At 40.5% G+C, this 23,229-nt stretch overlaps 1 protein-coding gene across 3 annotated transcripts; it reads right to left on the reverse strand.

The window, feature by feature from the left end:
* Positions 1 to 2,391: 2,391 nt before the first annotated feature.
* Positions 2,392 to 21,403, reverse strand: ETNPPL (ethanolamine-phosphate phospho-lyase). 3 transcript variants are annotated; one of them, XM_081556545.1, is made up of 13 exons: positions 21,057 to 21,403; positions 17,975 to 18,093; positions 17,543 to 17,702; positions 15,332 to 15,406; positions 11,895 to 11,985; positions 10,733 to 10,849; positions 8,931 to 9,013; positions 7,902 to 8,127; positions 6,834 to 6,988; positions 6,132 to 6,221; positions 5,776 to 5,906; positions 4,378 to 4,445; positions 2,392 to 2,955 (listed from the first exon to the last, which is right to left on the reverse strand). In XM_081556545.1, the coding sequence occupies exons 1-13, from the start codon at positions 21,110 to 21,112 to the stop codon at positions 2,833 to 2,835; spliced, it is 1,494 nt and encodes a 497-aa protein (XP_081412671.1). In that variant the 5' UTR covers positions 21,113 to 21,403; the 3' UTR covers positions 2,392 to 2,832. The 3 variants fall into 3 exon arrangements, with proteins under 3 accessions (XP_081412671.1, XP_081412768.1, XP_081412833.1); XM_081556642.1 differs by having other exon boundaries at positions 17,543 to 17,684; positions 21,057 to 21,276; XM_081556707.1 differs by lacking the exons at positions 17,543 to 17,702; positions 17,975 to 18,093 and having other exon boundaries at positions 21,057 to 21,284.
* Between the last annotated feature and the right edge of the window lie 1,826 nt (positions 21,404 to 23,229).

Below are 23,229 nucleotides of genomic sequence, written 5' to 3' on the forward strand. Positions count from 1 at the left end.
AAGAGACTAAACAGAAGTGACAACTAAATGCTATGAAGAATCTTTGATAGAATTCTGAATTTGGGGGACTTCTCTGATGGTCTAGTGGTGAAGACTCTGTGCTTCCACCACAGACAGAGGGTATTTGATCCCTGGTTGAGGAACTAAGATACCACATCTTGTGTGCTGCACATCTCAGCCAAAAAGAATTCTGAATTTCAAAAAAAAAAGCTACAAAGGACATTATTGACATAATTAAAAATGTGACTATCAATTATATATTAAATATTATTATAAACTAATATTAAATGCCCCTAATGTAATAATTGATTTGTAGGAGAATGCTCTTGCTTTGGGGAAAGATAAAGTGAAATATTCAGGATGAATTGCCTTGATGCCAACAATTAAATTCCAAATGGCCCAAATGGCTTAGTCAAAGCCAAAAAGTACAAGCGTAGGTACACAGATAGGAAAGTAAATGGAGCAAAATATGAACAACTGATGAATCCAAGTGAAGGCTACATGAAATATATGAAACTTTCCTGAAAGTTTAAAACTTTCAAAATAAAAACTTGGGGAAAATATATAGAAAAAATTAAAATAATATAACAAAACAAATGGCTATTGATGTGAAGGAAATTAACAATGAAATCCAAGTGATAATATAAGGTGGCTTTAAGAAAATACAGTTATCCTTCAATTAAAAAATAAATTAAAAAGAAAAGAAAATACATAGTAAAAGTAATTCCTTAAAGAGAGAACTGGACTCTCTGATGAGCAGTTAGTAAGAAGGGATCATCCTACAGAAAGAGAGGCAGCTAGCTGATCTGCTGGAAGCCTCAGTAAGACACGTTTGCTCAAGATGGTGGGAGATAAACCCTATGAAGAATCAGGGATCTATCACTTCAGTAAAGCGAATGATGGCCCCATGATAGGCACACTCAGTGCTGGCCTTGAAAACCAGTGGCAAGGGAAAATGTTCCCAGTGCTAGAACTTTGAAAGGTGCACCTGGTCTTCCATGTGTGGAAAAAGAGAAGCGAGCATATATATGAAATCATGAGCAGTGGTGAGTGGTTGCATGGCTGGTCAGGAGCCTGAAAGAATTAGAAAGTCTGTGGCAAAAGGAGGTGTTGGGAAGAGACATATGAATGAATATATGGATTAAATACCACAGGTTAAGATTTTCTGTATCACATGTTCATGTCCACCAAAAAGCATCCACTAACAGAAGAAGGCACTGAACAACCAAGTAGACAAAACGACTTGGCTGGTTGACATCAGCCACTTTGACATTAGCCACCCCCACAATAGGCATAATGGCACAAGAGCAGGGTGGCCAAGGTGGCAGAGATGGAAACAGTTTCTTTCAAGGAGACAAGCACTTTCTGAGCACCCAAGGAGTGTTCCCAGAAGTACTGACCTGTGCTGTAAAAGGTCTAACTGTCTTGGAATTAACCTTGGTTTCGTAGAAGCAAACCGCACAAACCTTCATGCTCTCTCCTCTCCACCTGGGAATCAATCTCAGTGCAATCCAGCTCAGACCCATAGTCAATTATACATTTAGGAGTCAAAACTATTTTAACAACGAGATCTTTCATTTTCACAGCATTTGATTATGGTGAACTCATTAAAGAAGCTTCTTACATTTAATTTTTCCCCCAACATCTTTCTCAGCTATCATGAAACGGCCATAGCAAAATTATTTAACTCATCTTTATACAACAAAAACCAATGCACAGGGAATTCCCTGGTTGTCCAGTGGTTAGTACGCTGTGTTTTCACTACCACACTACCAGGGCCCAAGTTCAATTCCTGGTTGGGCAGTTAAGATCCCACAAGCCATGAGGCACAACCCCAAAACAAACAACGCTTCCCCCCAAAAAATCCAACACACAAAGCTTAATAACTGTTAGGAGAGCAATTGAGAAATAATGAGAAGTCAAGGCTAAAAGTCAAATTTCTTCCAGGTCAGTACTCACACAAGCCTCTAAGTCTCATGGCACCTGCACATTTAAGGAAGACATCCTTGAAGTTATCTCTGTGTGTCAGGGTGTGTGCATGGGTGATAAGATGGATGAGAAGGAGAAGAGGATTGCTCGAAAAGTTAATTTCTCATTTAGTAGGTAAGTGACTTGCCAAGATGACAGTCTGAGAGCTGAGGTGAGTGTGGTGCCTTCGCTACTGCTCCAGCTCCATGTTTAGGAGTGTTTCTGGGTCTGCTCCTTATCTGGCCTCTGCACCTGTGCCCTCATCCCCAGAGGATAACGATTAACCTAGTTCCCCAATAGGAGTCCAGATTATTCATCCCCTTCTTCACATTTGCTATGTGATTTTTCCCCAAATGGCTTTGCCTTTACCACCCAACTCTATGATTCTCTGAGAAAGAACAGTACATACTTCTCTAGTCAAAATTTTTTTTGGTTCATATCATCTTTTATTTTATTATAGCCATAAATATTTATAAATTAAATCATTAAAGAATTCAATATTTTAAGGCACTAAGTCTCCAAAATTCAGGAACCTACTGTACTTTACTCTGTCATGTCAAAGATTAAAATATGAGAAGTAAAACTGTCAACTTAATAAATATTTCATTTGAAGCTTAAATTGAGTAGAATAAACGAAGTACTTGCAGAAATCTCAAGTAAGGAATTAATAGGCTAAATGCTGAGCTAATAGTCTTGACATGGTTTGATTATCACTTGGATTAACCTTATGACTCATCGACTTTATTTTTGCCTCTGAGTAAATGCGAACACTTCTTTCAGAGGGTACAACAGAGCTTCAACAGAGGGGACTCATGCATTCATTCTCTATAACTCCAGACATTTATCTTGTAAAATGCTCATTTCTCACGTCCTGAGCCTCTTGCTGAGCAGTGAATCTGTGCACAATCCATTTCTCTTTCGGCTGGGATTTTCTCTGGGGTCCAGGCTGCTGTCTCTGAGCAATTCTGACTGTGCTTCCTTGGGCATCTGTAAGACAAGCGTACAAACTCCAGAGGGCAGCCCACCGCTAACGTGCCCAGCCTCCGCAGGGCTAACTCCACAGGAACGCGGCATGTGGGAGAACACGAAAGCACAGCACAACACAGCACAACACAGGAATGCTGTGTTAGGGAGGGAGTTAGGTTAGTTCCTCCGTGACTGTGGTTACTACCTCCCATAGACACCTGATGGCAACCTAAAATCTGGGAGTCCACGCCAAACTCAGAAAGGCATGCTAACTTTGCTGACTCCACAGTGGCATTTCTGGTGGGGGAACTCGCCTTTTTTGAGAGTCCCTTTTCAATAAGCTTCTTTTCAACGCTTATAGTGGCGCTAGTGGTAAAGAATCCGCCTGCCAATGAAGGAGACGAAAGAAACACAGGTTTGATTTCTGGGTTGGTAAGATCCCCTGGAGGAGGGCATGGCAACCCACTCCAGTATTCCTGCCAGAAGAATTCGACGGACAGAGGAGCCTGGCGGGCTACAGTCCTTGGGGTCGAAAAGAGTCGGACACGACTGAGGGTCTGAGCACTTTCCAATACTTGCTCGGTCCAGACAGCCGTGATTCTGTCCCAGACTCTATATGCGACTCTCACACAGCAGAGAGGAACTGATCCCTAGCACTAGCTTGTGTTGCACCAAGAAACAGAAGCACCCTGTTAGCAAATCATTTGGCATCATTCAAAGGGCCTCATGTTTTTCACTCAGGGAAAGGACTTTTCTGACTACACTGGATGTGTAGGCGGACTCGCGGTACCGAGAGTTCCTTTATGCATCAAAGTCATAAACAAATAACAAATTATGCAGCAGAGCCTCTCAAGTTTTTGCCTTTCTGTTTCCTGACCCAGGGAGCCATTTCTTACAGCCTGGGGAGCTTGGGGAGAGAATGGGGAAGCCCTTGGCTGGCAGCACATCAAATGCAGAAACTAGGCCACTCAGTGCCAGATGGTTCCCAGGCCCTGCTGCCAGTCGAAGTTTCTACTTTAATTCAATGGAGGATCGAACCTTGGCATTTTGAAGTCACACTGCTGAAGCTTTTGTTGATAAAGAAGTGGGATGTGGGACTTCGAAGCAGTGTCAAGCATCACTCAGAAAAACAGGAAGGAGTTCAGGACATTTACTATCCTCTCTCTATATATTTTGAAGGCCCTCTTTGCAAGCCTGAGGGTTATTATTATTATTTTCAGCATGCGAATGACCCTGTAAAAATGGTTCTTTGATAGATGTCAAATGGCATAACACTTGCCTTGGAATTTAATTGTGCACTCAGAATTGCAGCAGTAAGCCAACTCTAGCAAAGGTGGGTTTATTCTAAAGGTCATTGTACAATTTTAAAACATTTGCATTCCTTTTTCTTAAATTTCCCCAATTTTAAACTCTTCCCTTAAATATTAAGCAAGTGACTCTTACCTTGGTTCTGCAAGGAGTATTCTTAGAGATCACACTCTCAGTTTCAGCTCCAATGGCTTCTTCTAAACCTTCATCAAGGAAGATACAATAGATAAGATGGAAAAAAAAAACATAAAACATAAAGAAAACATAAAACATTTAAAAAAATCCTTAAGAAAAACGAAAAACCCATATTGGTAACTATAAGGATACTCTTACTAGAGAAAAATAGAGAGGTCCATGTGTTTAAAAAGTGTCACTATTAAAATCGCTGTTCTTAAACTTTTTTTGTAGCACTTCACCATTACGCGTGGCACTCAGCCTGCATTAGCTCTGCCTCATTCACGTTGTCAAAAGAATTGTCCAGCCTCACTGCTAAAAAGGTTCAAGCTCTGAGCTGAATTTTAAGTGATAGTGACATTTGTCCCAACCTGTATTCTGTTCCACCTGGCCTTCAAGGGACCGGAGGAAACAGGTGTGTGAGGGCTGCTGGCCAGGTTTGGGTGTCTCTTAGTCCAAAGACAGTGACTGTATTACAAATAACTTGGGGCTGACTCTCAGCTTCCAATATTAATGATCTACTTTGTATACTGCACTGATTCCTGGCTTATCAGCATTATCTCAAACCCAAGAGACTGAGAGGGAGCAGAGAAGTAAAATCTTAAAAATATAACTAAAAGCTCCAATATTTGACAGTGCTTTATGTTTTTCAGTATGCTTTTACATTGCTCCCTTACTTAGCTAATCTCAACTTATGCTCATAACAGAAAAATAAGTTAACCTAATTATTTAATGTGTATACTCAGTCACTCAATTGTGTCCAACTCTTTGCAACCCCATGGACGGTAGCCCACCAGGCTCCTCTGTCCATGGGGATTCTCCAGGCAAGAATATTGGAGTGATTGCCACTTCCTAATTCAGGGGATCTTCCCAACCCAGGGATAGAACCCGCATCTCTTGTGTCTCCTGCATTGGCAGGTGTATTCTTAACCACTAGCACCACCTGGGAAGCCCAACCTCATTATTTAATAGAGGCCAATAAAAGATTAATTCCTATGACAGGCTATAATTCTGAATGATGAACAAATTCTCAAAAATGAAATTGCAATAAGTGAAGCGCAAAGTCAAATGAGTCAGGGCATAACAAATAACTGTTAACCTATAGCCTATAAGTTTTATTAACAACATTTCAAGTATTTTCAGAGTATAACGCTCAAAGACTCTTATGCTGCAGCATCTGTGCTTTGTGGTACAATGAAGACATGCAATTATTTTTTAAAAGTGAAAATAAATGATAATATAAATTTATACAGTCATTTCCACCCTCCTTCACTTCTACCATGGACAGCAAGACACACTGCCATGTATGACCAGGATGGAGGTGTGGGGGACATCTTATTTAAAGATCTGTGGACAGACCTGTTAGAATACCATCAAGTTGTTCCACCATAAACTCAGCATCTTCTTCAGTGAAGCACATAGGCGGTTTTATTTTAAGCACGTTTCTATGAGGTCCGTCAGCACTGAGAAGCACTCGCTTTTCTTTCATCCTAATTAGTGCAGGAAATACATGTAAGTGCATACAAGCAATAACTAAGATGATTTCAGAATGATGTGAAAACAGACAGCAATTTAGTATATGCATGTAAGAAGTCACGTCTGTAATTGCATGAGTCTTAAACTTTCCTTATTCAGGTAGAAGAGAGGAAGTAAAAACATTCAAGTGGGTGGGCATCGTTCAAGCTGAGATACCAAACAGGTAAGGGGTGGTTTACTTGTAGATGATGTGCTGAGCTTCTGCTGTGGCGGGGGTCCTTTGCTGATGGTCCTTCACTAAGTCAATCCCAATAAAAAGGCCAACACCCCTGAGGGAGATAAAGAAAGGTAACTTGACATACACTCTATCAAGCACCACATTGTCACAAAAAATTAACACAGTCGTCAAACTTCAGTTTGATTTGAGGCTGAATGTGAGTCTCTTCAAAAGTAGTTGTTACTGGTTCTAATTAATCCATGATATCAATCCAGTGCCCACAGGACTCCTTAGTTTCTGAAGTTAGTTTTTGTAATCTAGTTTTTTTTTTCATCCCATAATTGCCAAAAAAAAAAAAGGCTTAAAAACAACCTTATACTATTTAGTTTCATATGACATCAATGATGATAAATACATATATGAAAAATAGTGATGTTTCTTAGATTTCACTTATTTTTTCATAGATCATATAGAGTTACTTTAAGTTTCTTCTTTCCATCTTCTAGCTGTTGAAAATATCCTGGGTTAATTTTTTTTAAAAAAGTGTAAGTCAGGAAAGATGCATACCCAAAAGTTAATAGTGATATATCTGGGTTCTGAATGAAAAATGTTTTTTCAGTGTTTTCTATATTTGGTTTTGTGTAATTTATTTTAAATTTATAAGATAAACTATCACCAATATTCATTTGGACATATGAATAACTACAATTCCTTGATAAACTACCTGATGTCTCCTATCAAAGTATGTTTAGTCTTCTGCTTATTCAGTAACTCAGTAAGATAATTCCCTACTCTTGTGGCATTTCCTTGAAGGTCTTCATTTTTTATTACATCCAGGACGGCCAAACCAACAGCAGAAGATACTGGATTTCCTCCATACTGCAGAAAAAAGATAAATGAGAAAACAGACTAGTTGAATTCATGCTGTTGCTTCATCTATGAGAAATCTGGCTCATATTTAAGCACGTAAAGGTATAATTTCAATAAAATTTTCCCTTGTGATATTAGCTTTTTAAGTTTAGAATATAGCATGATTCTATTCATTCAGGATTGAGAATATAATTCTAAATTATATATATGCTACATAACTGGTATGAAGGACTATTGGGGAATGTAAGTTCATCCAAACCAAACACAGATATTGTGTTTGGAATTAAGGATTTCAGAGTGTGGTTTAGTTAGAGGGATGTGGATTGCAGCACTTGAATATCTGTGTGAAAAAAAAAGCCAAAAAATGACATTTTCTCCAAATAATTTATGTTCCTAGATTTTGATTCTGACTTTTAGCTGCAACAAGTCCTATTACATATATTGCACAAACTGTAACAGTCTTTCCAAACTTGAGAATCTTATAACTTTGGGGGGCAAAATCAAAGAAATAAAATTTCCCAAAGATAGAAATTTAGTTAGTATCTCCTATGACAGCCATATAATATATATAATACTGAATCATCTGAACACTTCAGACGTATTTTGGGAATTTAAATGCAATACAAAACAAAAAAAGATCATATCATCTGTTAATGAAATGTCATAACCTCTAGAGTTTACCAGGGCAGCCATCTATCACTGGAACAATCAATAGGAACATTTTAGGAAGGGGAAAGATACAAGAAAAAATACAAGGAGGATTGTGCCAAATAGAATGAAATATGGTTAGATCAAAGTCTGGCTTCGGTTCTGGGGTCATTAGCTGGCAACAGTGAGACTTATTCTTTATTACATTGGAAAGAAATGTAAGAACACACAGTATTTTTCCCTCTTAGCATTAAAGTGGGAGGTCAAAATTTACCGTGTTGAAATACTCCATCCCAGAGGCACTGAAGGCTTCTGCAATTTCTTTGGTTGTTACCACACATGCCATTGGGTGCCCATTGCCCATTGGTTTTCCCATTGTGACTATGTCTGGAATGAAGTCTTCGCCAAACATTTGGAAACTCCAGAAATGTTTCCCAACTCGGCCGAAGCCTACTTGAACTTCATCAGCTATAAACACACCTCCTGCTCCATGGACATATCTGAAAAGCAAAAGGGCAGCATGATGCCTTCAGGTCACTGAGAGCCCCCATGTCCTCCCTTCAAGATACGGATTATTGAGGACTTAAAAAGAATGGTGTTAGCCTCAAGTCTGTAATCTTTGTTAAAAACATTTCAGTGCTCAAATCTCCAATGACATCTTTGTGATGTCATTGACTTTGAAATGTAATCACGTCATTTCCAGATAAGATACAGTCTATGTTGTTTGGGTTTGTGCTGCTTAAAGTAAGCTCTACTGCAGTATTTTAAGTGGCAAGAGAAAAAAAGTGAACAAAAATAATGTTAGCAGAGTTAATCTTCAACTTTTCACTAATCAGTAAAGCCTGGACACCAATCAATCAGAGAGGATGCCAGGTGGGTAAAGTGGGGCAGAGCCCTCAAGGACCCCCAGCTAGACTGTGTGTAAACCCTTTATTAGCTGGGATCTTGGAAGGTGAGGAGTTCCATGAGTCCTGGGCAGCAGGAACTCCCAAGTGGCTATTTACCATCTAGTCCCTGGTGGCTCAGCAGTAAAGAATCTGCCTGCCAGTGCAGGAGACTTGAGTTCGAGCCCTGGGTCGGGCAGATCCCCTAGAGAAGGAAATGACAACCCACTCCAGGATTCTTGCCTGGGAAATCCCTTGGACAGAGGAGGTTGGTGGGCTACAGTTGGTTGCAAAAAAGTCTGACATGACTCAGCTACTAAACAACAATGGGAAGTACTTCCATACTTGGCCAACAACCAGATGACCCTGCGGAACTGTCACAGTTCCTTCAGTTTGACCAAAGATGCCCAAGTACATACTCTGCCACTTTCTGGAAGTAGCCTGCTGGAGGAATTATTTGTCCGCCACAACTCTGCATGGATTCAGCAATAAAGGCAGCAATCTATACAAGAGAAGATGGGTCAAAGTCCATTCGGTCCCCCTCCCGTACCCCCTAAAAAAGAGGACTTCTTATAGAGCGGGTGATTTAAACATGGTTGGGAATGGACCCCTGGCAAGAGGCAAATTGGCTAATTGATTAAAAAGAAAAGATGTTCATGCTGGAAAAGCAAGTGATCTGAAGCATTAGTTTCTGAAATTTTAGGTTTCTTATGAAACTACCACTAGGAATGGTGGAAAAGGTGCCTTCCATCTCTCCATAATTAATTTAAATGCAGTGTTTGCATTAGGATCAACTGAATAAGACTGATATCTTGATCAGTCTTTGATATGAGCCTCTACAAAATTACCCAGGTTCCAAACATATCACTGTAATGCCTATTTACTCAACTTGTTGAATTAGGACTGCCCGAGTCTGGAATTTGCACCAAGGAGGTGAGAAGGTGACTTGCAGTCACAGACCTTAGTTACTGTGCTCTCCTTCTGGTTCATGCCCTGAACCAGGCTTACAACTTAACCAACACAGGCAATTCACAATAGAACTGCAGAGGAAATGTTCTAGAGGCTAAGAAAGGAGAAGAAAAAAATTACTAAATTAAGAGAAAGCATGGAAATAGTATGAGATAAGAAGTCAAGCCATCAACTATACTTCAATTAAAAACAAACAAACAAGGGAACCAAGGTTCTATTCCAGACTACCTCTTTTAAGATATGAAAAATGAATGGGTTGGGAAGAAAAAGAAGAAAATAGCTAAGAAAGGCAATTGACTCTCCAGTCATTAAGATAAAAATACTTGAACTGGAAAACACAAAGTCTTCATTTTTATCTCAATTAAAAAGTTTTTTAAATTGCCATACTAATGCCATAAATCAATTTAACGGCAAAGCATATGTCAGATCACATTAAAACTCCATGTAAGTAACCTCTACAGAGGTTGAGAATTTAACATTAAGCTGTAGGGTGAAGGCTGAGAAAACAAAAGCTCTTCCTACTCGGTAGGATTCTGGTTTGTTTTAGAAGTGCAGACCCAGGGATGTCCCTGGCAGTCCAGTGGTTGGGACTTCACCTTCCAATACAGGGAGTGAGGGTTCGATCCCCAGGGAGGGAGCTAAGATTCCATATGCTTTTCAGCCAAACAAAACAAAATAAAACACCAAAACATGAAATGGGAGAAATATTGTAATAAATTCACTGAAGATTTTAAAAAAAAAGTGCGGACACAGATTGGAAGAGCATTTTCCTGCCTGGCTCAGCACCTTCAGGAAAGCTGAACCAGTTCTAGGGAAAGCCAAGGCTCCTAGGGTCCAGGAGCCTGGATTGATCCTGAGGCCCTGGGGCTACCCTGCCTCTTCCCCTCCCTTCACCTTATGTTAGCCCCTCATGTTACTCTCATTTGGAAGGTTCTGTCCATGGGCTATCACCTTTCTTAATTCTCTCCTCCTATCCCTTTGCACCAGAGTCTGCATCCCACTGGGAAGGTTAGAATTAGACCACCAGTCCTGAAACAGGTACAATAATTACATTTCCAGGATAAATAAAAATAGTCTTAGAGGCATGACTACAATAATGCATTTTTTGATATATGAACTAAGTGAAAATGTAACCAGAGAAGAACAGAAAGGATTTGCCGTCTAATCCTTTTCCACCTCTCTAGTGTATCATGAGGATTTCAATCTATTTTATGAAAGATGTTAATGTGTTTCCAAAGCTGTAAATACAAACCTTCCTTCCGCTGTTATGAGCTTCGTCAATAATTTTCTTCACTTCATCTGCATAAGCACTGGCTGGGTCTGTATGGTCTTCTCTATATTTTCCTCTGTATGTATCTGGAGCTGGTGCCTGAAAACATCAAGAGATAATAGTTTCTCGTGACTTTCCTCCTGTACAAATGAGCTTTTAAGAAAGGGTATTTCCCCACAGGTCAATAGAAAGGTGACCTATGGATTTACGTGACTCTAGGTTCTTTTGCTCTTTTTCCTTGACATTTCTGAATTCTGTGACACTTGAAATCTTTGCATTGTGAACAGGGACTTGGATTTACTTCTAGGCCCTTGGAAGTCAAAATTGCATCCCTGATCACGTAAGGGGCAAATTCAAATAACAAATGAGACTATGTCATTTGAAAATTTCGATGAATGGAAATTGTATTAACTATTCTATGTCAAAAATAGGGACGTCCCTGGTGGTTCAGTGGTTAAGACTCTGAGCTTCCAAAGCAGGAGGTGTGGGTTTGATCTCTGGTAGGGGAACTAAGATCCTATGTGCTATCTGGTGAGGTCAAGAAACATTTTTTAAAAAGAAGAAGAAAATAAACCAGCACTTACCAACTATATTGCGAATTTTAATCATTCAGAAAGCCAGAGTGCTTTAGCAGTAATTTCAGATCTTAAAATTTTGAAAGAATGTATTCATGATTCTCTTAAAAACGTCCACTGGTCCTTAATCAAGCCAAATGAGTTTTACTGCTTCAACAACTTGGTTTCTTTATTTTCTTTCATTTAATATTTATTTGACTTAATAAATTTACAGAATAATTTAGCATAGAGTAATTTTAAGACAGTCATACACATCTGATGCAACTCTGAGTTTCAAATCAGCTTCAGTGATAGAAAAAGTAATTGAAGATCAAGGGGCAAGAAAAATAGAATAAGAGCTGTGGCTAACAGCTGTCACTACCACTATACTGATTTGTCGGGTCCTCATCAATGGATTTGAACCCGTATCTTGTCATTAACTAGCTCTCTGACTTTTAGCAAGTCATATAACATCTCTATATCTTAGTTTCCTTTTTCATGGTTTCATTTCAATGCAAAGATTGGTCTGGATTATCACTGGGCACTCTTCCAGTAGTAACATTCTGATTCTTGAATTCTAAGATACTTACCACATGCACAAATTCTTTCTTGACATCTTTGCCCTTCTGAAATTTATATGGACTGATCTCAATTAAAGATGATAGGTGACCATGGTAAGCACTGAAACAAAAAGGAACAGTAACCACCATCATTCAGAGAAGGATGCTCTTCCAGGATATGAAAAATAGTATTGCGTATCATCCAGGGAGAATCTCAACATTTGTGCCAGATTTGACTATATGGAATCCAATTTTTCATGGTAGGACTGGCCATTAATTTGTCCAGCTCTCCTGATTCAGGCAATAAAACACATAGAAAGCCAACTATGTATCCTTGTAGGCAGTTTTTAGCCAGAAAAAACTTAATTTCTTTGGATTGTATTAGCTCTGCTAAATTAGATTAAGTGTAAAATATTATTTTCTATAGCTTCATGAGAAATATCAGATGATGTATTCTTTAAATGTATTTTATAGTTATATTCTAATAAATTTTAAAAACAAATTTATATCATAAAACGGGCAGTGTTTCTGCTTAGGATGGTTTCTAAAGGATGTCCAATAGCACATTTGGAACAAATGCAAGTTGGTAGGGAATAAGAGGTTTTTTCAAAAAGAACTAAGGTTTGAGAGGTGATCAACCTTAGTTCTTCCTAAGGTTGTGAGATTCCTTTCTTTCACTTAAAATACAGGTGGCTATGATATTCCCCTTAATGTTTTTTTCTTCCCAGATATATATAATCAGGAGACTGGAAATTATAAGGGCTTCCCAGGTGGTGCTAGTGGTGAAGAATCTGCCTGTTAATGCAGGAGGCACAAGAGACAGGGGTTTGATCCCTGGGTTGAGAAGATCCCCTGGAGGAGGAAATGGCAACCCACTCCGGTATTCTTGTCTGCAGAATCCCCATGGGGTTGCAAAGAGTCAGACACGACTAAGCGTCTGAGCACATGCACACACACAGCAGATCAAATGTTGATATCTCTCTTTCCGTGCCAGCACATAACAGGCTCTGTCTCTCTCTGGAAATTATAAAAGGCTCATGAATAGATAAAGCAAAGAGGGAGTATTTCCTCTACCATAGATTAAAACATCCTACAAAGCAATAGCAATGGAATTAGTATGGTGTTGGAATAAGAACAAAATTATGACTGGGACAGAAGCAAGCTCAGCCATTCGTAAATGGCAACAGTGGCCTCTAGGTGGAGTTAATTGAGGCGCAGTTACAAACATAGAAGAAAATGAAGAGCATCTTTGTGATCTGAGGGATGGTGATGGGTATATATAGGGGAAAGATTTTAACAAAACTTAGAAAACCAAACCATAGGATGAAAATGCAAACTATTTGATTCAATCAAAATTTTTTGGGTCGATGGATGCTGCCATGGACAAAGTCAAAAGGCAGGTGATAGATTGGGAAAAAATATTTGTAATGTGTCAAATAAAAGAGGTTAACTTCCAAAATGGTCTGTTTGCATATAAGAATTACTTAGGAAACTTGGTTTCCTGGACTCTGCCTCTAGAGACTCTCTTTAACTGGTCTGGGGTGGGGCCTGGGCACAGGCACTATAAAAAGAACATCTCCCCAGGTATTTCTAAAACACAGTCTAGGCTGAGATCCTCTGATCCAGTCTATGCATGCAGCCACAAAAACAAGGATGGGAATCCCAGCAGAAAAACTGGGTAAGGAATATAAGCAGATAATTCTCAGAAAAAAAGTGGGTCAGCTGCTTAGTTGTGTCTGACTCTCTGCAACCCCATGGACTGTAGCCCGCCAGACTCCTCTGTCCATGAGATTCTCCAGGCAAGAATACTTTAGTGGGTTGCCATTTCTTTCTCCAAGGGATCTTCCCAATCCAGGGAAAGAATCTGGGCCTCTCTCATTGCAGGCAGATTCTTTACCATCTGAGCCACCAGTGAAGCTAATTCTCAGAAGGGCAGTCACAAATGTATAATAAGTTTCTGAAGAGATACTCAATCTCATAATTAGAAAATTGTAAATAAAAACAACATTGATATTATCTTATACTTATTAGACCAGCAACAAGTAAAGGAAAAAAATGCACAATACTCTCAGGTTTTGCCCAGGATATGGGGAAATGGAACATTTCATGCAGTGGGTAGAGTGTTGCAACCACTCTGGAGACTGACCTGGCAGCATTTAGTCAAATCAATAATGTTTACAGTACTTCTATGGCCCAGCAATCCTGTTTCTGGGTGCTTATTCCTGAGAGATCCTCAGAAAGGTCCTGAAGGCACATGTCTGAAGGTGCTTACCGCAGTGCTGCCTGTGGTAGCTGGGCATAGAGGGCAGTCACAGTGTCCATTCTGTGATAGGCAGCATCATGCCTCCCCTCGCCAAAGATGCCCACGTTCTAATCCTCAGAACCTGAGAATATGTTACATGGCAAAGGGGACCTTGCAGATGTGATTAAGCATCATGAAATGGAATGATAATCCTGGAGGGTCCAGTGTTATTACAAGAGTCTTTATAAGTGAAAGAAGGTGGCAGGGGGTTGGTGGTCAGAGACAGGGATGTGATGGGAGCAGAGGCTGGAGTGATGGCATGGCTGGCTCTGAAGGTGAATGAAGGGACCCAAAGCCAAGGAAGGCAGGCAGCCTCTAGGAGCTGGAGGCAAGGCAACACATTTTTCCCTAGAGTCTCTAGGATTGCAGCCCTACTGCCACCTAACTTTTAGCCCAGTGAGGCCCACTTTGGACATCTGACCTCCAGAACTGTAACAGAATAAACTCATGTTGCTTAAACCACTATGTTTGTGATAATTTGCTACAGCAGCAATAGAGAATGAATACATCAGCCAACACATAAAACAAGAGAAGCCTATAGATGGGCAAGAAATGAGGCGCATGTTCAGTTCAACCCTCTGTGTGTGAGATTAGTGGTGTGGGGAGGCAGAAACAATTTTTTAAAAATCTCAGTTAAGATAAAAGTTGTCAACTTTCTTGTTCAAATTGTAATGAATTTGGGACTTCTCTGGTGGTCCAGTGGGTAAGACTTCTGCTCCCAATGCAGGGAGTCTGGGTTTGATTTCTGGTGGGGGAACTAAGATCTTGCATGCTGTAAAAAAAAAACAAACCATTTTTTTTAACTTGGCTGCTTATAGTCATTAAAATTTGCTTGAAATTACTGTCTTTTAAATTAATTACAGTGGCTAATCACATTGCAGTGGCTCAATAAATAATTAATGTGTGAAAGTAAATTCTAATTCATACAAAGCCCATGAGACCATGACCATATGACCCAAAGGAGCCTCCAGGTGCTTGGAAAGAATTAAGTGTTCTCTAGGCCTGAGTTGGCCTTGAAATCTTATACATAATGATAAAAGAAAAAATCCTTGTGCCATCCATCCAGCCTCCTCTGTACATACTTCTGGTATTAGTGTAGATAGGATCAATCTGTTTTCATCTTTGAAGGACTTTCCTGCTGAGAAGTTTCGTGTCCAAGACTTACTGGTCAAGAGTGATCACATCTTGGTGGCCTCTGAACTGCCGAGCCAAGCGTAAGGCTAAGTCATTGGCTTCTGATCTATTAAGATAGCAGAGAGAAAGGAACAATGTGACATAAGCACTTTTAAAATCTTTTGAAATGCTATTTTCAAAGGTGAGGACTTCAACTACACAGAACTGTATAAATAAATAAGTTGAGGTCCTCTCTTTCCCCTCAATCTACCGCAGCCAGCCATCTCACGTCATCCTCCTAAGTTATGTCTTCAAAGAAGAATGAGACGCATGAGGAAACTCAGCACAAATTAAGGATATTCTGCTTATTTCAAACTCTGGCCCAATTCAGCCACATTATAGGTGACTAACTTTGAGGAGCCCAAGAAACCTACAGTAAGTGTGATCTCAGTGGGAGAAATTGGAGTCTAAGGTCCCACTCACCGGAGGGCCACTGAACTGTGTTGTGCTGGCCTAATACTTGATTAGTTTCTTATCTGTAAAATGAAGATCAGGGTTTCCCTGTTGGCTCAGTGGTAAAGAATCCTCCTGCCGATACAGGAGACAGGGGTTCAACCCCTGGCCTGGGAGGATCCCACATGCTACGGAGCAACTAAGCCCATGGGCCACAACTACTGAGCCTACTTGCTGCAACTACTGAAGCCTGTGTACCTAGAGCTCATGCTATGCAACGAGAGAAGTCACCACAATGAGAAGCCCACAGACCACAACTAGAGAGGAGCCCCTGCGCGCTTCAACTAGAGAAAGTCCAAGTGGCAATGAAGACCCAGCACAGCCAAAAATAAATAGATTGATAGATAAACGAGACTTTAAAAAACGAAGATCATAATTCTTCTATCTGGTGTAGAGAGTCTAGATATACTATTCAGACACAGGTGGAAAAATAATCATTTGTGGAATGTTTATCATTTGCTAAGTATTATACTGTTTTACTTATATTGATTCTCATAACTACTCTTCAAGGCAAGTATTGTCATCTTTTTAATGGCCGAAGCCTCAGAGAGGTTAAGTAACAAGAATAAGTTCTCACAGCTAAGAAGAGGTAGAGCCAGTGTTGACTGAAGCCTGTTTAACTTCAAGATTATTCTTTGTATTAATACTATTACAGGCTCTGTCACCTTCAGTCTTTGAAGACAGTGTTCTTTAAGGCTAATCATTCTTTGACAGCACGGGATTCTTTGGAAGGGAAAGTCAAATACTATGCCATTTAATTCGTTGAAGGCAAGAATGCTTTAAAACAACAAATTAGATCCTAAAATGTCTTAATTCTTTACAAAGGAAAAAAAAGAACAATTTTCTGGTTATAAATTGGGTTTTAAAATACCTCATTGAAAAGAGAAGGGTGGAACTCCCCTGGCAGTCCAATGGTTAGGACTCCGAGTTTCTACTGCAGGGAGCTGGGTTCAGTTCCTGGTAGGGAACTAAGATTCCACAAGCCTCAGGCATGGCCAGAAAGAAGAAAAGGAATCACAGAATCTCTTATAGTTTTAGTATATATGTACACATGTATCATTTTAAAAATAAGAGTTTGTGTTGTATGGACAGCTTTCCTCCCAATAGGTGAGCTTTTCACCTGTCTTTAAACATGTATTTTCAAAAACATACTTTTTTTTTTGGCTGCGCTTCCCGGCTTGTGGGATGTTAGTTCCCTGACCAGGAATCGAACCCAGGCTCTCTGAAGTGGAAGCTTGAAGTTCTAACCACCGGGCTGCCTGGGGGTTCCCACCAAAACATACTTTTTAATGTCTGCATAATATTCAACAGAATGGGATATAATCATTTGAATTTACGGAATTTAAAAGTTGTAACATATCTATTCACTTGAATTTATTCCTTCCTCCTTTGTGTTTGTGTTGGGGAAATGTTTAGGGATCCTTACTGGTGCACCTTCCCCATCTTTCACCAAAGAAACGTGGTAATGAAAAGTCTTGAGTGACACGCACATGTTAATCATGGGACTGTGGTTACAGGCTGCTTCAAGAGCCTTGGAACATGATGTCAGGTATCTTATCTACAAGGAGCTGGTGGGCCCAAGTGAAAGAACCAGGAGATCAGGTCCCCCATGCAGGGTCATTAGTAAGAATCTCAGGAAACCTGTTTAGACATTCCAGCTCCACTAGCAATCAAAATAGAAAAGACGTGTGAGAGAGGAAACAAGGAGATTCATGGGAATGGGGATGGCTGGAAAAACCTTGAAACCTACCCTGAATTTGTAAAATAGCAAACAGAGAGTCTGTCCGGCAGAGTTGCTGAGAGGCGCTTGGCATACTCAACCATGTTGTCGTGGAGGAATCGAGAATTTGTATTTAGTAGTTCCATCTGTTTCTGGGCAGCTTTGACCACTTCTGGGTGGCAGTGTCCCACTAAAATTTAGAAGACAAAAGTCCTCAAAATGAGTTACAATTCGAAATGCCTGGGAAGTGAGGCAGATTCTGAAGCAAAAAAAAAAAACAAAGGAAAAGTTGATCCTGTTCCTCTCCCACATTTTGTTCTAGCTTTTCCCAGCCTAGGACTAAGGGCCCTGTTCAGCCGAGGAACTGCAGCCGCTGCAAATCCTGGGACAAATATTAACGGTGCCAAGGCTGCCTTAATCCATAAAGGTATCCTTCAAGGCACAACAAAGACAGCACATTACCATGGGCAACGTTGTTGATGCAATCCAAGTACTGGTCACCTTTCTCATCAAACATGTACTGCCGCTGGGCTCGCACTATTTTGATGGGATCCGCAGCAAAGAAAACTTTGCATGAAGGCCTAGAAATAATGAAAGGAAACACTTTGGTCTGGTCGGACGGCTCAGTGTTTTCCCTTCTCAGTCAAGGTCAAGATGAGTGGAAAATTACGATTACATAAAAGAAAGGGAAAATACAACCTAGGTGACATACTTTTTTTTTTTCATTTCATATTAGCCTGGAAACTTTTACCTTAATCCCCCATCCATGACATTGCTCACATTTCTTATGCTTGTTATATTAAACTTGCCACGATCTGACAATACTCTTTAGAGGCACATGGATCAACTCTGACAGCTCTAATTACACAAACCAATAACTAATTTTCCTTTGGGAAATTTTGTTCAACTAGGGGAAAAAATTTTTTTTTTGAGCCTTCCTATGTATTAAGAACTGATAGCTATTACAAATATTATCTGATTTAATCCTCCCAACAATAATATAATAGGAGTTATTATCATTCTCACTTTTATAGGTGAGGAAACAGGCACAGAAAAATTGAGAAGCTTGGTTCAAGCCAATAAGAGAGAAAGCCAGAATTTGAAAGATTTTTGTCTTGATTGCAACTAGATTTACCCCGGTGACCATTTTGAAATGTATAGAAATACTGAATTACTATGTTGTATAGTAGGAATTAACATAGTGTTGTAGGTGAATTATACTTCAAAAATAAACTCATATAGAAAAGAGATTACATTTCTTGGGAAGAGTTGGGAGGCAGGGAAATCAGATGAATATAGTCAAAAGGTGCAAATTCCCAGTTATAAGGTAAATAAATACTATGGATATAATTTATATGTACAACATGATAAGGGCATCTTACTCTTTAACATGATTAATTATAACACTGCTGTATGGTTTATATGAAAGTTGTTAAGAAAGCAAATCCTAGGGGATTTTCTATTTCTTAAATTTTGTATTAATGGGATGATGGATGTTCACCAAACTTAACTGTGATAATCATTTCATGATGTAAGTCAAATCGTTATGCTGCAAAACTCAAACTTAATACAGTGCTGTATGTCAATTACATACCAATAAAATTGGAAGAAAAAAAAGAAGACTGTCATATGCCATTGCCCAAAATAGAGCTTGCTTGCTCATCCAATCTCTCCCTCAAACCTACTTGTAAAGAAATGAATAGCACTAAAAGCTACTACAAATAACTTAGTATTAAACAGTGTGCAGGAGATTTTACAGATCATTTTCATGTCTTTTAATTGGTTCTTGTTCTGCAGCAAATGGATTTTCCATTCTTAAATAATACAATCCAATTATTATTCTAACCCTTTAACCCACTCTTTTGAGCCTTATAAAATGTCATTCCTATTTATGGTTACTTGCATAGCTGTCTGGAGTACAAGTTTTAGCAACATGAAAACATTACAAACATTGCTGATCTTGGCTCCATGGATGTTTAGAAATTAATCAAAATATATTATTATTATTTATATTTATTTATTTCTTTTATTTTGGTCACACCATGAGGAAATGTGGGATCCTAGTTCCCCAACCCCACTCCAGTACTCTTGCCTGGAAAATCCCATGGATGGAGGAGCCTTGTAGGCTGCAGTCCATGGGGTCACTAAGAGTTGGACACGACTGAGCGACTTCACTTTCACTTTTCATTTTCATGCATTGGAGAAGGAAATGGCAACCCACTCCAGTGTTCTTGCCTGGAGAATCCCAGGGATGGCAGAGCCTGCTGGGCTGCCATCTATGGGGTCACACAGAGTCAGGCACGACTGAGGTGACTTAGCAGTAGCAGAAGCAGCTCCCCAACCAGGGATTGAACCCAAGTTCCCTGCATTTGAAGCAAGGGGTCCTAATTGCTGGACCACTAGAAAAGCTCCCACAACACAGTTTTATTTTGGTGGCTTTGCATGCACAGAAAGCGGTTCCCAGATGCACTAGAGGTAGTTTAGAGGGTAAATAGTTACGTATTAAATTGATACACAATAGTTTAGAAAGTATTGTAATTATTGTGAATAAGTAATCAAATTTTAAAAATGCCTAAGATTAAGTGTCATCAGCTAAAATGAAACTAATAATGAGAATTTCTTATTGGTTCAAATTCAGTTGTTAGTTTATTAACTACAAGTTAAAATCCAGAAAAATTCTTCCTTATGAATGTGGGCTGAAAACTGTGGACTTGACCTTGCCTCTTTGTTAATGTACTTCCCACCTTGCCACTCAGATTTTCATAGAAGAGGAATTTAATATGACAGAGGTCACAAGGTAACTTGACACTCTACTAGGACCAGAGCCCAGGTCTGACTTAAGTATGGGTCCTGTATGCTCACTCACCAAGTTGTTTATACTATTAATGTGAGCAAAACGAAAATAGACCCGAGAGAACCCTGCATCTTTACGTTGTAGTGCGGGCACATCTGGGGAGACCAAGGTGAGTCCTTACTCTTACCGTTTAAAAAGTGTCAACGCTTTCCCACCCCCTCACCCCACCCCTCGCCTCCACTGGCTAGATTAACCTTTAACTTCTTAACCAAGCATGCAAGAAGAAAGAATTCGCTTTCAACAAAAGTTGTCAGAATGAGTTTTCATAGCCATCGTCAAAAAGACTTCAGAGTTCATAGTTAAGGAAAACTTTCCAGCAGGTGGGAGTGGCGGAGAACTACCCTTCTCCCTTCCAGAGCCCATCCCTGGAACGGTGTTCTTCAGTGGCTATCAACCCTCACGGTCAATTTCCCCAGCCGGCCCGCAGCCCTCACCCTCTCCGCGGGCTGCAGAGCGCGGGGATCACCCGGGACCCGGCTGCAAGGGAGCCCCCTTGGGCGCGGGCGCGGCGGAGCGCTCGGGGCGGGCGGCGGTGCGTGCACACAGGTGCGGTGGGCAAGTGGCAGGTCCCGCACCACGCGGGACCCCAGCTAGCCAGCTCCCGGCCCCGCTGCAGCCCTCCGCTCCCTGCGTTGGTGACCTGGTGATTCCCACTCTCTGCGCCGCTCTTCTGGGCTGGGGAGCCCTTACCCGATGTGCTTTCTCCTCAGCGCCAGGGTGTCTTGCTTGCTGTACAGCTCGCACATGGTGGCAGGGTGCCGGGCGCTCCCAGAGGTCTCCCCTCTCCAGTCCCCGCGCCCGCGTCCGGAGCCCGCGGGCTGCCTCAGCTGCGGCCCTTCCCTGTTTTCCAGCGTTGGGTCCCCTGGCCCTGGGCGTCGGAGGTCGAGGTCGGTGTCAACCAGCTAGGGTCATCTCCCTTTTAAGTCTTGCCCTGCCTTTGCCCTTCGCCAAGCCCCGCCCTCCTCCTCCCCTCCTCCGCCCGGTGCCCCTCTGGCAAGTGCCTGGGCTAGCCACTCAGTCGCCACCCCCACCCCCACTCTTGCCCCAGGCTAACTCGCTCCCTTCCTGCTCTGCTGCCCACTTCCCCTCCCCATTCTTGTTCCTTCTTCTAACTCGCCTTTTATTTTTCTAAGTTTGCCTTGCCATGGCCTTTCCTCCTCCTCTGCCTATGAATTCCCTCCTTCCCACTCTCTTTTTAAAATATTTATTTATTTATTTGGCTGCCCTGGGTCTTAGTTGTAGCATGCAGGATCTGGGCCAGTTGCATTGAGAGCAGGGAGTTTCAGCCACTGGATCACTAGGGAAGTCCCCTTTTCTTTCTTTCTTTCTTCTCTTTCTTCCCTCCGTTCTTCTTTCCTTTCTCCCTTTATTTGTACACGTTCAAAGATAGGCACTCACCGGAGATAACAGGACTTTTATCTCCATTCTCATTTTGAACAAGTTCCAATAGCAACATCTACTTAACAAAAGTAACAAGTCACATCCCCAAAGGATAAATCACAGGAACTCAGCCTGTTATTTGTTGGGAGGGATAATATATACCCCTGTTTCAAACACCTGTTTTAGAGATAATTGCACTTGTAATTTCTCTGAAACGGTACAGATTACAAAACATTCACTTGATTTATCCGGTTCAGTCATCATAACGACAGGTAAGCCTGAAAGTTACCACCTTATTTAACATATGGGAACAGTTATTACGGGTCTACCTGATGGTGAGCCTGAATTCATTCCTAGGTTTCTTGACTTCCTTTAGGATTCTCTTCTCTCACTGATCAAATTTAAAGTTAAATATGTGGACAGAAGGAAACCTAATTAAGTATAACATTAAATCATAAACTATTTGAAGAAGTAGAGATCATCTGATTTATCCCCTGTGTTTTGCAGATAAGGACACCTAGGTACAGGAAAGCATTCAAGGTCACACAACTGCTTAGCCATAGAGTTTAGATGAGGTCATTTCATTCTTTGTGTTTTGAAAGACAGCAGAGAAAGCCTATTTTACCAGTAAGAACATGCTTGATAAATGTTTGTAGCTGACCTTTCTCTTGAATAAAGTTGTTATTATTAATTAATATTAATGTCCTGCAGGATTAACAGGATTATTTCATTGCCTAAGATAGGTTGAGAAATGGAGTTCTATGAGGAAAATCATGTTAAGAATTCTAGGTGTTATCAATGAAGGGGAGAAGACACTTAGGAAACTTGCAAGAAATCCCATTCATGTAATCTTGGTCTTGTTCCACACTTGAAAGATATTGCCAAGTGTACATCTACTCTCAAGCCATCTAGTGAAGCCACATATAGGCATGCTCCCTCCATAAACCTCCAGTTATTTCCAGTGCTTTAAAGTATGTTCTTTAAATAAATAATCCTGGTCTTGAGCTCTTTTTTATTATTTATTTTAGCTGCCCTGCTGTAATGTGGGGGTCTTAGTTCCCCAACCAGGGATTAAACGCATGTTCCCTGTAGTGGAAGCTTGGCATCTTAACCACTGGACCGTTTGTATACAAGTTCATTTGTATCTTTTTTTTCTTTTTAACATATAAGCAACATCATATGATGTTTGTCTTTCTCTCTTTGGCTTACTTCACCCAGTATGACAGTCTCTAGGTCGATCCATGTTGCTGCAAATGATGTTATTTCATTCTTTTTTATGGCTGAGTTATAGTCCATTGTATGTATGTACTGCACCTTCTTTATCCATTCATTGGTCAGGGGACATTTAGGTGCTTCCTTGTCTTGATTATTGTAAATAGTGCTGCTGTAAACATTGGCGTGCATATATCTCTTTATGGTATATGCCCTGGAGTGGGACTGCTGGATAATGCACTACTTTTCACCTGGTCAGCATTATTCTTCC

Source organism: Giraffa tippelskirchi, chromosome 1, assembly GCF_054371585.1.
Source record: "Giraffa tippelskirchi isolate mGirTip1 chromosome 1, T2T-mGirTip1v1.2.pri, whole genome shotgun sequence".
NCBI classification, from domain to species: Eukaryota; Metazoa; Chordata; class Mammalia; order Artiodactyla; family Giraffidae; genus Giraffa; species Giraffa tippelskirchi.

Excerpts from the sequence above, each read along its gene's own strand:
- ETNPPL (XM_081556545.1), bottom strand. The coding sequence starts at position 21,112 with ATGTGCGAGCTGTACAGCAAGCAAGACACCCTGGCGCTGAGGAGAAAG. Across the intron at positions 15,407-17,542 it reads TGCTATTTTACAAATTCAGG|ATCAGAAGCCAATGACTTAG; the intron begins GTAGGTTTCAAG and ends CTATCTTAATAG. Across the intron at positions 9,014-10,732 it reads CTCATAACAGCGGAAGGAAG|ATTGCTGCCTTTATTGCTGA; the intron begins GTTTGTATTTAC and ends TCTCTTGTATAG.